The 13,055-nt window shown below is 43.6% G+C and overlaps 1 protein-coding gene across 1 annotated transcript in view; it reads left to right on the forward strand.

Moving 5' to 3' along the window:
- Window positions 1-4,768: 4,768 nt before the first annotated feature.
- Window positions 4,769-13,055, forward strand: part of IGFBP7 (insulin like growth factor binding protein 7) — a 75,360-nt gene continuing 67,073 nt past the window's right edge. The window contains exon 1 of the mRNA XM_029235217.1: window positions 4,769-5,289. Coding sequence (XP_029091050.1) covers window positions 4,815-5,289 — 475 coding nt within the window. The 5' untranslated portion in view covers window positions 4,769-4,814. The remainder of the gene's footprint in view (window positions 5,290-13,055) is intronic.

Genomic DNA, 13,055 nt, shown 5'->3' on the forward strand with positions numbered 1-13,055 from the left:
TGTAGTTTTGATTTGCATTTCTCTAATGATTAATGATGTTGAGCATTCTTTCATGTGTTTGTTGGCAATCTGTATATCTTCTTTGGAGAAATGTCTATTTAGGTCCTCTGCCGATTTTTGGATTGGGTTTTTTGTTTGTTTGTTTGTTATTGAGCTGCATGAGCTGCTTGTAAATTTTGGAGATTAATCCTTTGTCTGCTGTTTCATTTGCAAATATTTTCTCCCATTCTGAGGGTTGTCTTTTGGTCTTATTTATGGTTTCCTTTGCTGTGCAAAAGCTTTTTAAGTTTCATTAGGTCCCATTTGTTTATTTTTGGTTTTATTTCCATTTCTCTAGGAGGTGGGTCAGAAAGGATCTTGCTGTGATCTATGTCATAGAGTGTTCTGCCTATGTTTTCCTCTAAGAGTTTGATAGTTTCTCATATGAAGGCACTGCATAGGCTTCAGGTCGCCTCTGCACTGTGAAAATTACATTACTTCTCAAGTCCATTTCCATCTGAATGCATTTCTCTCCTCTGTATTGACCTTCCTACATTGAAAACCTGATCTTGCCTCTCCCCAGCATCCTTCAACAGCTCACTGTTTGGACTGTTCCAGTCCAAAGTCCTGGGCATGATTTGCAAAACCCTTGGTTATCTGACATCTGCCCTCTCTCCAGACTCATTTCCCCCCTTTTCCCCCCATACACACCTTGCTTCAGCTGTGCTGGACTTTTACTGGTTGCTGGAATGTGCCAAAATGGTTTCCACTGGCTTCATTCCTTTTTACATGCTGTTTATCTAGGCTGGGAGGGTCATCCACATCCCATCCCACCACCTGACAATCTACCTACCGGTGATGATGAAGGAGGAGGGAGAGGGGAAAGAATGAGATGATGATAAAGATGATAGATAATTACTGTAACGGACTATTGAATAGAACAATTTTTCCCTTGCCTGAAAATGGTACTAGCATCCATAACCCAAAACTACAGGTGCTATGTGTCCCCACATTCTGAAAAAGAGCCACCAAGAACTGGAGCAGAATGTTCCTCAAATTTTCCTAAATGGCCCTACCTCAATCAACCCCACCAGGCACACTAACCCACTCTCTATATAAGGAGGTTGGGGATAAGAGCCTAGTGGAGGATGCATGGGGTTTCTCCTCCCCTTCCATGCCTGTCCCCCCCACCCAAAGAAGCCAAGTAAAGGGGGAGAAGCCAACATATTTGTGACGATTGCAATAAAGGGAGACAAACATTCCATTTTCCAGGGAGCCATCTAACTGCTGGGAAGGATGGGCACAGAGGGACACAGCAGTGTAGACTGCACGGCACCATGGGTTTCCTACAAACGCCACTGAAGTTTGCTGGCCAGAGAAGTCTTGAAGATGCCCCACCAAGAAGGATGCTTGCCAGGTACAAGGACCCATCAGCGAAGGTTATTGGAGTGTACTATGGGTTCGGGCAGGAGAATTTTGAGCTGAAGTAGGATAGAAGAGAAGGAGCTGAAAGGAAATCTCTCATGTGTCATTGCCCTTCATCTAAAGACCTCCAGGAACATACCCGTAGTCAAATAAGTTGGGTTTATTACCCATCTTAGCAAGAGAGAATGGACTCCATATGGAACTGTTGGGGGTCTCAGTAAGAGGAAGTTATGAAATTATTATGGGATTTGGGCTTTGGTTGAGTAATTTTGGCAAAGGTCTAAGGAATCAGGAGCTTGCTCTAAATGGGCAGAATTCTGTGACTGAGTATCTCAATAAATCTTATCTATAAGAAAGGCAGACTTGAGCAATGTAAAGCTACAACTGGTAAAGCAGCAGTCTTATTTAGTGAAGGGAGGAGGGTTCTTGGTATTTTGTGGGTGGCACCTTGTGGGGAGGATCTTGCCCTTATGACTCTCAGAGGAAAACAACCCTGCTGGCACCTTGATCTTAGACTTCCAGCCTCCAGAACTGTGAGAAAATAAATTTCTGTTGTTTAAACCACACAGTCTGTGGTATTTTGTTATGGTAGCCCTAGCAAACTCATACAGACCTATAATAAGTAAAGAGATTGAGTTAATAGCCAAACACTTCCCATGAAGAAAAACCCAGGTCCAGATGGCTTCACTGAATTTTACTAAACATTTAAAGAAGAATTATACCAGTTCTTCACAAACTCTTCCAAAAAAGCAGAAGATAAGAAAACACTTCTAACTTATCCTATGAACCCACTATTACCCTGATACCAAAATCAAAGACATCACAAGAAAATTACAATCCAATATCTCTTATGAATATAGATGCAAAAATCCTCAGCAAAATATTAGCAAATCACATCCAGAAACATATTTAAAAGGATTATACATCACTATATAACAAGTGGGATTTAATCCAGGAATGCTAGCTTGGTTTAACATTCAAAAATCAATAAAATAAAATACAACTTTATTGATCATCTCAGTAGATGCAAAAAAAGACATTTGACAAAATGCAATACCTCTTCATGATAAAAGCACTCAACAAACTGGAAATAGAAAGCAATTTCCTCAGTGTAATAAGACCATCTATGGAAAACCCACAGCTAACATCTTAATGGTGAAAGACTGAAAGCTTTCCCTCTAAGGTCAGTAATAAGGCAAGGAAGCTCACTCTCACCAATCTATTCCACGTTATACTAGAGGTTCTAACCAGGGCAATTAGGCAAGAAAAAGAAATATAGGTCATCTAGCTTAAACAGGAAGAAGTAAAATGCTCTCTATTTGCAGATAACATATCCTGTCTCCAGATCTAGGCTCTTCGTCTCACCAGAACTGAAGCTGAATGGGTGACAATATCTTCTTTCTTGGAAGGCAGGGGTTGTCAAGTTTCTTTGTAAAGGCCCCATTTTCCTGCCTTTTCTCCTTCTTCTGAATAACCACATCTCTTCTTATTTTCAAGTCCTCCAGATTGGTGTCATCACACAAAGCCCAGGCACCCCCTCCAGTGCTTAAAAACCCTACTTGCTCTTCTGCTTGCTGGGCAATAAGCGTCTCCCCACGCCGCCAAAGGGATTCTACTGTGCCTCGTATTTGCCTTCTTACTGCTGGCTCCGACGCAGGGTTTGAAAAACACGGTGGTATACAGCCCTTGGTGGTGCAGTGCCTGCCCCCTACTCCCCCAACCCTCCCATACACAAAACTTTGCAGAGCCTGAGGGGGCTTCATCTGGCTACAGAGCCCACCCTGCCCAGAGCTGACTTGATAAGCATCTTTATTGGCTGTCTTCCCCTCCGGCTCACTCCCTACCGCCTCTGCCCGCCCCCCGCCCCAGTTGGTATGTCCTGACATGGCCTCTCAGGTAAACTACTTGCACTGGAATACTTGTCTCAGGTTCTGGAGATCCTAAAACTACAACAGTTATAACAGGTCATGAAACCAACTTAGTGGACCTTGACCAGTGAATTAATAAAATTGAGATAGAACAGGCAATATCAGAGTGCCCTCTCTGCATTTGTTTTAGTTTGGGACTGTAGACTGGGTCATGTAAACTCTATTACTGAGGGACAAAGGCAAGAATACTTAGAAAAAGTCTGCTCCAAAGACTTTTCATTGTTTTATAAACAATTGTCATGACAACACATGACCTTTAAAAAAAAAGTGTCACTTTTCTAGAATATGCTAAGGAGAGGCCAAAGAATAGGTGCTAGGTTTTCTGGTTAGGAGGGTGCTTGGTTTTTTATTCTCTGAGTTTTGTGACTATCTAATTTTCAGAAAAGTTTACAATGATTATCCCAGGAAGACTGGTGAGAGTGACATCTATACATTGCTGGTGGCATAGTGAACCGCACACTTTGAGTTAGCAATCCTATACATCCTTGGATTTGTGCTAAGAAAAAAGAACTCAGATGTGACGTGCAGAATGACGCACACTGCAGTGTTGTGTATCTAATAAACATGGAAACAAAAGTCTGGATAAGAGGAATTTGAAGAGCCCTTTTTCTTGGGAAAAAAGCTTTGAAGTTGAGCTTGCAGAGCACTTTTGAGAAAGACTGAGGAGGAATTGTCAGTCGTTTATATCAAAAACCTCACGGAATGACTGGTGAAAACTGGGGTGCTTTAGGGGCCTCAGTGGCACCCCTAGCTGTGCTCAGTTCTCCGGAGAGGTTTGATGGAGGTCCAGCACCACATATTATAAACTGAAGACGTGACTTGTTCTCGCATGGGTTCCAGTACTCAGACTTAAAACTTGGCATAAGGAAGCAGTCATGAGGTGCTGAGAACAGGAGTGGTTGGCAACGGTTTGTCCTTTTAGCTTGGCACCTAAGACCACACCGGGCCTGTGGCCAACGGGGACACAAAATCCCCAAGCGGGGTTTGAAAAACTAATTGTTCTTAAAAGAGCTTCCCAAACCGCAGAGCAATCAACACTCAGGTCTCCCAGACTCACGGAGAATATAATGGATTACACATGGGGTCATCTCAAAGCTGTTGTTAATAAGTATGAATGCCCGGACTGCGAGAGTAGAGGGACCAGAGGGGAGGGAACTGTCTTCACTGCGGGAGAGCCCCAAAGGACGGGGTGCAGCCCTCGGGAGCAGGGGGCTGAGCAGCAGCCGGCGGGGTGCGCTCAGAGCCAAAACCAAAAGCGAAGAGGCGTGAGACGGAGCGTCCCCGGGCCCAGCGTATGCCCCGCCAGCAGGGGCGCGCTCGAGCCCCTCCGTCCCGGGAGGGGCGGTGCGGAAGAGGCGGCCAAGCTCTAGCCGCCCGGGGGGTGTGGTTCCCGCGGCCCGGCCGGGCGGGGCGCCGGATTTAAAGCGCTGGCCGGCGAGACGCGCCTTACTCGCGCTCCCGCCGCCGCCAACGCTCCCTGCCATGGAGCGGCCGCCGCTGTCCGCCCTGCTCCTCGGTGCAGCCGGGCTGCTGCTCCTGCTTCTGCCCCTCTCCTCTTCCTCCTCTTCGGACGCCTGCGGCCCCTGCGAGCCGGCCGCCTGCCCGCCCCTGCCCCCGCGGGGCTGCCAGCTGGGCGAGACCCGCGACGCGTGCGGCTGCTGCCCGGTGTGCGCCCGCGGCGAGGGCGAGCCGTGCGGGGGCAGCGGCGCCGGCAGGGGGCACTGCGCACCGGGGATGGAGTGCGTGAAGAGCCGCAAGAGGCGGAAGGGTAAAGCCGGGGCAGCAGCCGGCGGCCCGGAGGTGAGCGGCGTGTGCGTGTGCAAGAGCCGCTACCCGGTGTGCGGCAGCAACGGTATCACCTACCCCAGCGGCTGCCAGCTGCGCGCCGCCAGCCTGAAGGCCGAGAGCCGCGGGGAGAAGGCTATCACCCAGGTCAGCAAGGGCACCTGCGAGCAAGGTGGGCATGTGCGCTTTCCCCTCCGACTCCGACCCCGCCCCGCCGGGCGGGGAGAACCAGGCGCCCCCTTGCGGGGAAGAGCCGACAGGGCGTCCGCGGCCGGCGCACCTGGCTGGTTCCCGCGGCTTCTCCCGTGGGCATCCGGGCAGACTCGGGGAGGGGGGAGTTGGCAGCCGCGTGATGCCGGGAGGGATGGGCGACGCCTCCCCTTCTCTTCTTTTGGTGGTTTTGAGAGATTGATGCGTGCACCAAGAAAGTGAGGGCTTGCAGGGCGAGTGTATGTATAGAAAAGATTTCCAGATACCACAGATTCTCCCGTCTCCAAAGCTCACCCAGCTCATGCTAACAGCCGGCAAGTTGATTCGCAAAAGCTGCCCCCACTCTTCTAGGAACCCAAAAATGTCATTTTCTCTCCATTCTTTCTTGGCTTGAGTGTATAGAGATGAAGTCAAGAGATAGGAGAAAGGCGTTTGACGATGAAATACAGTATAAGGACTTTCAGAGAGAAGTTGTTTGTCCCATGTTTGATTGGTTAGATTGTAAGAATTTTAAAAATTGGATTTCATGGTTTCTTAATATTAAGGAAAATAATTCACTTACTGGAAGTTACAGATTCTCAAACAGTAATCTAACTAGCTAATTATTTGTGGGCGAAAAAATACAAACTCTTTGAAGGATGTTTTTATGATGTCGTTTGTGTTGTGAACCTTATGACCATTTTGTTTTTCTTTTTCCTTTCTTGTGTAATTTGTCCCCAGGATGCACTGTTCAGCAGGAATGCCTTTGAGGTTATGTTTGATCGTTTATTTTATTCCAAACAAGTCCAAGCTTGCCATAAATGAAAGGGGAAAATAGAGTCTGGACTTGCAAAAAAGAAAAAAAAAAAAAGAGCTTTTAATTCTAATGTCTGCTTAGGCAGTAGTTTCAAGGGAAGGTTAGAAATGCAACCTTGGCAGTCTCTCTCCTGGTCCCAGCCAAGGTAGGAAAAAGGGAGAGAAGAGGCAATTCTCCTGAAATGACAGAAGCAGTTGCTTCTTTAACACAGTTCTCCAAGCTTTCCAAGTAATTCTTTTTTTTTTTTAGTTTTTCCCAGAAGTCCACATGGCTAATAGGTCATCTGCCACTGATTTCAGAGTTCACTATTGAAAGCCTTAAATCGTGTAACCAGCTTACTGTTAACTATATTATCATCACCTTAAACTTAAATCACAATCCAAAATAATCACACACTTTCCCCACAGAAACAGCCCTTTGGGTCTAATTTATCAGTCACACCATGAAAAGAGAAATGAGCATACCTTAAGAATTCATTCCAAATATTGACATTTTTCTTACACATTCCAAGGGGAATTTTTCCCCAGTCTTTCCAAATCACTGGAACTTGCCTTATCAGAGCAGAAGGATAGCTTGGTGATTATTTAAGTATTATTGTCAATTCTAGCCTGTAGCTAGTTTTATCCATCTTCTCTCGTGCTATTTACATCTCTAAACCCTCACAGAGTGCAATTATAAAATATTGAGACTGATAGTCATATAGAACTAGTCATATAACCTCATTATCATGAAAACCAGATCCTCAGCATCTCTAGAGTGCAAACCTCAGGAGGGTACAGACCTAGTTTTTCTTTATGTTTGGGGAAAATGTTAAGAGAAATAGCATCTAAAACTGGAAACCTTGTCATAAATTAACCTTTCTTCCCAACCTAAATTTAGAGATAAGGGGTCTAGTGCCTCGGGCCATTTATAGAAGAATGCCAGGGAGAGCAGAAAAGAATGTGAGGTCCACCAGAGTACTTTTCCACAGCAGAGATAAATGGGGATAAAGCCAGATCTCCTAATATATTTCTCCTGACTCCTGGAAGTGTTTTAACAATTATAGAAGCAAACCCATCAGAGTGCCATTAACTCCTGTACCATTTAGTATTGGGGCTTTGCAAAGAATAGGAAATGCATTTTCTAGGTTCTTCCAGCCTAGAAAGGGTTCTTCTTCTACCCGCGGAAGAAACTTTATGCTTCCTCAAGTATTGAGAGGGAGGGGGCATCATTCCTTCCGGTGATTGGTCTCATTTAACCCGCATTTACTGAGCATCTGTCAGGTGTCAGCACTGTGCTAAGATGCTTTACAGCTGAGGATGCACAAAACAGGTCTGGTCTTGTTGATTAACAAGGTATCCATGCAAGTTACAAACCTGCCTCCCAGAGTGCTTGCCCTGGAGCCACTCTGAATCTTTTCCCAGTCCCTTCTTTTCTGAGGTCAACACTTACCCACCTTCTGTGGAGAGACCTTGGTCTGCTTGTTTTCTGTGCCTCTGTGATAAGAGGCAAAGCCATCTTTCTAAAAAAAAATCGATCTAAAAGGTAGTGACATAATAATCTCAAATCTAAAACTGTTATCATTAATTTAGTGCCATTAGATCTTATTGAGGTCCCTGAAGTCATGCGAAACTGGAAGAGGATATTTGAAAATTCAGTTTAATAAAAAGTTAATAGAGACACCAAGATGTGTAATAAAATCTCACAGTTAGAAGAGAACATGGTGCTCCTTTATTCCGGTTCTTGGTTACTCCTTTTGTTCATGGTCCGTTATATCTGAGCTCCTTGGCAATCCCTTGTTTCCTTTGGGTCCCATCCCCTCTTCTTCCTTAGAATTAATTTTTATTTGTGGAATCAGAATTCACTCTTAAGGGTCTTCCTTGCTAGTACCTTTAGTAGCAAGTTAAAAAACTACCTAGCACTTCACAATAACTCTTATTTTGGCCTCTTCTGTCCAACTCCCTTTGTGGTCCGGCCACCGTAATTGTTTGCTCTTTGCTGTTGTTTATAATCACACCCTCACTTATCTTTCCACCCTTTGAACTCTTAGCCTTCAAGGATCAGCTGGTGTCACTTTCTTTGTGAAACCCCTTGTCTTTCCCCTCCCCACCCCCCATAATGATGTCTTTGTCCTTTTGCAGCTCTGTGTAGGCTTCCAGGCTTTTTTTTTTTTTTTTTTTTTGCGGTACACGGGCCTCTCACTGTTGTGGCCTCTCCCATTGCGGAGCACAGGCTCCGGACGCGCAGGCTCAGCGGCCATGGCTCACGGGCCCAGCCGCTCCGCGGCATGTGGGATCTTCCCGGACTGGGGCACAAACCCGTGTCCCCTGCATCGGCAGGCGGACTCTCAACCACTGCGCCAGCAGGGAAGACCCCAGACTTTTTTATGTTCTGATTCTGTTTATACATTTTGTGGGGGGGGGGGTGGAGGGTGTTACTTTTAAAAATTTTTTATTGGCGTAACGTTAATTTATAACATTAGATAAGTTTCACGTATACAATATTATGTTTCTACTTCTGTATACCCAACAGGGTGCTCACCACCAAAAATTTCGTTTCCATCTGTCACCATACAGTTGACCCCCTTTACCCATTTTGCCATCTCCCCCACCCTACCCCCTCTGGTAACCACTGCTGTGTTCTCTATATCTACATGTTTATTTTTGTTTGCTTTGTTTATTTATTTTAGGGTTTTATTTATTTTAGATTCCACATATGAGTGAAATCATACAATATTTATCCTTCTCCGTCTGACTTACTTTACTTAGCACAATACCCTCAAGGTCCATCCATGTTGTTGCCAATGACAAGATTTCACCTTTTTTATGGCTGAGTGGTATTCCATTGTGTATATGTACCACATCTTTATCCATTCATGCATGGATGGGCACTTAACATTGTTTCCATATCTTGGCTGTTGTAAATAATGCTGTGATGAACATAAGGTGTGTATTTCTTTTCAAATTAGTGTTTTCTTATTCTTTAGGTAAATAGCCAGAAGTGGGATAGTAGAATTGTATGGTAGTTCTATTCTTAATTTTTTGAGGAATATCCGTACTGTTTTCCATAGTGGTTGCACCAATATACGTTCCCACCAACAGTGTACAAAGGTTCCCTTTTCTCCACATCCTCTTCTGATAATAGCTGTTCTGACACAGGTTTGAGGTAATAGCTCATTGTGGTTTTGATTTGCATTTCCCTAATAATTAGTGATGTTGACCATCTTTTCATGTGCCTATTGGCCATCTGTATGTCTTCTTTGGAAAAATACCTATTCAGCTTCTCTGCCCTCTAGCAATTTTTTAAACAATATTTATTGCACATGTACTATGTATATGTGAACAAGAGACATTCTAGCAGAATAGTTAAGATGCAGAACTCTAGAACCAGACTCCCTGAGTGTAAATCTTAACCCTGCCACTTACTGAGCTTTGAGCATGTTCCTTGACCTCTCTGGGCCTTGGTTACTCACCTATAACGATTATAATCATACCTATCTCATAGAATTGTTGTGAGGATTCAATAAGATAATCCATAGAAAGCACTCAGTGAATGTTTACTGTTGTCATTATTCAACTTGAAAGTAAGTTCCATGAGGGAAGGGAATTTTTGCTCCCTGTTCTGTCCTCAAGGGCCGAGATCAGTGCCTGGCACTAGTAGATGCTTTGAATATATGTTGAATGAATGAATGAATATATGAATTTGCCAGGCACGCTTCTGTTCTCGGGGTAAGCAGACTTGAATAAGATAGACAAGATCCCTCTCTTGTGGCGTTTACCATAAGCTTTAGACAGAAACAAGTAAACAGATATTTTCATGTAGTAGTATGTGCTGTAAAGAATGTACACCAGGGCAATAGGATAGAGACTTAGGGATGGTTGAGCAGTATTAAGTGAGGTGGGCCAAGCCATGCCAAGGACCCTCGTGAGGATTTCAGCAAAGGGAACAGAGCTCCTGAGGAGAGAAAGAACTCTTCTAGTTAGTACAGCATCTTCCACTGACTCCAAAGAGCTCTTTGAATGTCTGTCTTCCCCACTAGACTGGGAGCATCCTAGAAGAGGGACTCCATCTTGATTATTCTTCATAAACACAGTGGCTGGCTAATGGTTGGACACTTCCTAATATTTTGTTGATTAAACACAGGACTCCTCTCAAAATGCCTTCTCATTGGAAATGCAGGCAGTGGGCTCTGCTGCCTGTCTGCCCTCTTTTCTCCTTGCATCTTCTGCCTGTCTGATGTGTAGACCAGGGAATACATCTGACATTGACTTACCTCGCTTTTAGATCAGAATCAGAAAAAGTCACATCTCAGAGAGTCTACCCCAGCCCAATAGAAATGCTTTAAAATATTTTTCTGGCTTCAGTTGCCCTTTTTCAGACAGAAAGTTCCAGAAAGTTGAGTGAGTTGTTGGTTCGTTCTTATCCCTTTACCCAGTTTTAATCACTGCATCTTAGGAAAGAATTGAAAACCTGAAGAGGCTTTAGAGGCTTTAGAAGAGGCTTTAGAGGCTTTAGAAGAGGCTTTAGAAAATAAAATAGGCAGCCTTGAAGAAGGTCTTAAAGGACTTAAGATTCTTTTTTTTAATTATTTTTTTATTGAAGTACAGTTGATTTACAATGTGTTAATTTCTGCTGTATGGCAAAGTGACTCAGTTATACATATATATACATTCTTTTTTGTATTCTATTATGGTTTATGTCATGATGTTGAATATAGTTCCCTGTGCTATGCAGTAGGACCTTGTTGTTTATCCATTCTATATGTAATAGTTTGCATCAACTAACCCCAAACTCCCGGTCCATCCCTCCCCTCCCCTCCCCTCCCCCCACCTTGGCAACCACAAGTCTGTTCTCTATGTCTGTGAGTCTGTTTTATAGATAGGTTCATTTGTGTCATATTTTAGATACCACATATAAGTGGATATCATAGGGTATTTGTCTTTCTCTTTCTGACTTCACTTAGTATGATAATCTCTAGTTGCATCCATGTTGCTGCAAATGGCATTATTTTGTTCTTTTTTATGGCCAAGTAGTATTCCATTGTATATATGTACCACATCTTCTTCATCCATTCATTTGTTGATGGACATTTAGGTTGTTTCCATGTCTTGGCTATTGTGAATGGTGCTGCTATGAACATAGTGGTGCTTGTATCTTTTTGAATTAGAGTTTTGTCTGGATGAATGGCCAGGAGTGGGATTGCTGGGTCATACGGTAATTCTATTTTTAGTTTTCTGAGGAACCTCTGTATGTTCTCCATAGTGGCTCTATCAATTTACATTCCCACCAACAGTGCAAGAGGGTTCCCTTTTCTCCACACCCTCTCCAGCATTTTTTATTTATAGACTTTTTAACCATGGCCATTCTGACTAGTGTGAGGTGATACCTCATTGTAGTTTTGATTTGCATTTCTCTAATAATTAGTGATGTTGAGCATCTTTTCACGTGCCTCTTGGCCATCTGTATGTCTTCTTTGGAGAAAGGTCTATTTAGGTCTTCTGCCCATTTTTCGACTGAGTTGTTTGGGTTTTTTTGTTTGAGTTGTGTGAGGTGTTTGTATATTTTGGAAATTAAGCCCTTGTTGGTTGCATCATTTGCAAATATTTTCTTCTATTCCATAGGTTGCCTTAAGATTCTTCTAAAAGTCTAGAGAATGGACTTGAGGATACGGGGAGGGGGAAGGGTAAGCTGGGACAAAGTGAGACAGTGGCATGGACATATACACACTACCAAACGTAAAATAGATAGCTAGTGGGAAGCAGCCGCATAGCACAGGGAGATCAGCTTGGGTGCTTTGTAACCACCTAGAGCGGTGGGATGGGGAGGGTAGGAGGGAGGGAGATGCAAGAGGAAGAGATACGGGGATATATGTATATGTATAGCTGATTCACTTTGTTATACAGCAGAAACTAACACACCATTGTGAAGCAATTATACTCCAATAAAGATGTTAAAAAAAATAAAGTAAAATACAAGAGTTTCAAACACACACACACACACACACAAGATTCTTTTAAAGGAATGTAATCGAAAGAACAAGTTAATGTTTCTTCGTGGTTTGGGAATTAAATGGAAGGTGCCTGACCTACTGTTCTACAGCTCTTCGGGAGAGGAATTAACAGGCTGCAATTAAATAGCCACAAGGCACATTTAAATTGCACACCAGGAAGAACTTGCCATAAAAGCTGTTGGATACTGTAAGTGCTATGTGGGAGTCAGGAGAATTCTGTTTCCAAGATTCCCTTTTAGGTTACCTCTCAGCTTCGTAAGGGAGGAGGGGAAGTGTCTGGGAGAGGATGTTATAACTTTTAAGAGCTTTTGCACTCTAGACCTACGCTCCTGGAGTGATTGAGCTGAGAAGGCATTTATTTGATGCCCTTAGATACGATTTCCATCTTTCTCTAGAGCCTGCCCTCAGGGTTTATTACAGACTTGCCTTCTAGAAGAAACTGCCTTATAAGGCTCTCTTTTGGGTAGTTTAGTGACAGAACTCCCTTGGATAGGGTCCAAGGCCAGCCAGCCTTCCCTCATTCTAAATTCCTCCCCACAGTGGATAAGATTATGGTGCTTCCTTTACCTCAAGCTACCCCCCAAATGATCTCACCTCATCTGTGTTTTTAATTGTAAGATAAATAACATCTTGTTTTTAGCAACTGTTTGAAAAAAAAAACAAAAAAAAACGTGAATTATTGTCAAAAGAATTTTTAAGCCAGGGAACATATGACTAACGTTTTTTGTAGTTCAGATCCGGGAGTGGCACTGTTAAAAAGCTTTGAGATGGAAGCAGACTTAGGAATATGTAAATGAATGAGTCTAGTTACTTTAGGAAATTTTAAAGATTTCCCAGTGAGTCCTTTACTCTTTATGAGGTGGGTAGGCGAGCGGGAGGGACTATAGAAATCTCTAAGGAAAGCTTTGCCAAGCCTGACTTGTGTGGATTTTTCAGGTTGATC

Source organism: Monodon monoceros, unplaced genomic scaffold (assembly GCF_005190385.1).
Source record: "Monodon monoceros isolate NGI ecotype Baffin Bay Population unplaced genomic scaffold, NGI_Narwhal_1 Super_Scaffold_20, whole genome shotgun sequence".
In the NCBI taxonomy this organism is placed as follows: Eukaryota; Metazoa; Chordata; class Mammalia; order Artiodactyla; family Monodontidae; genus Monodon; species Monodon monoceros.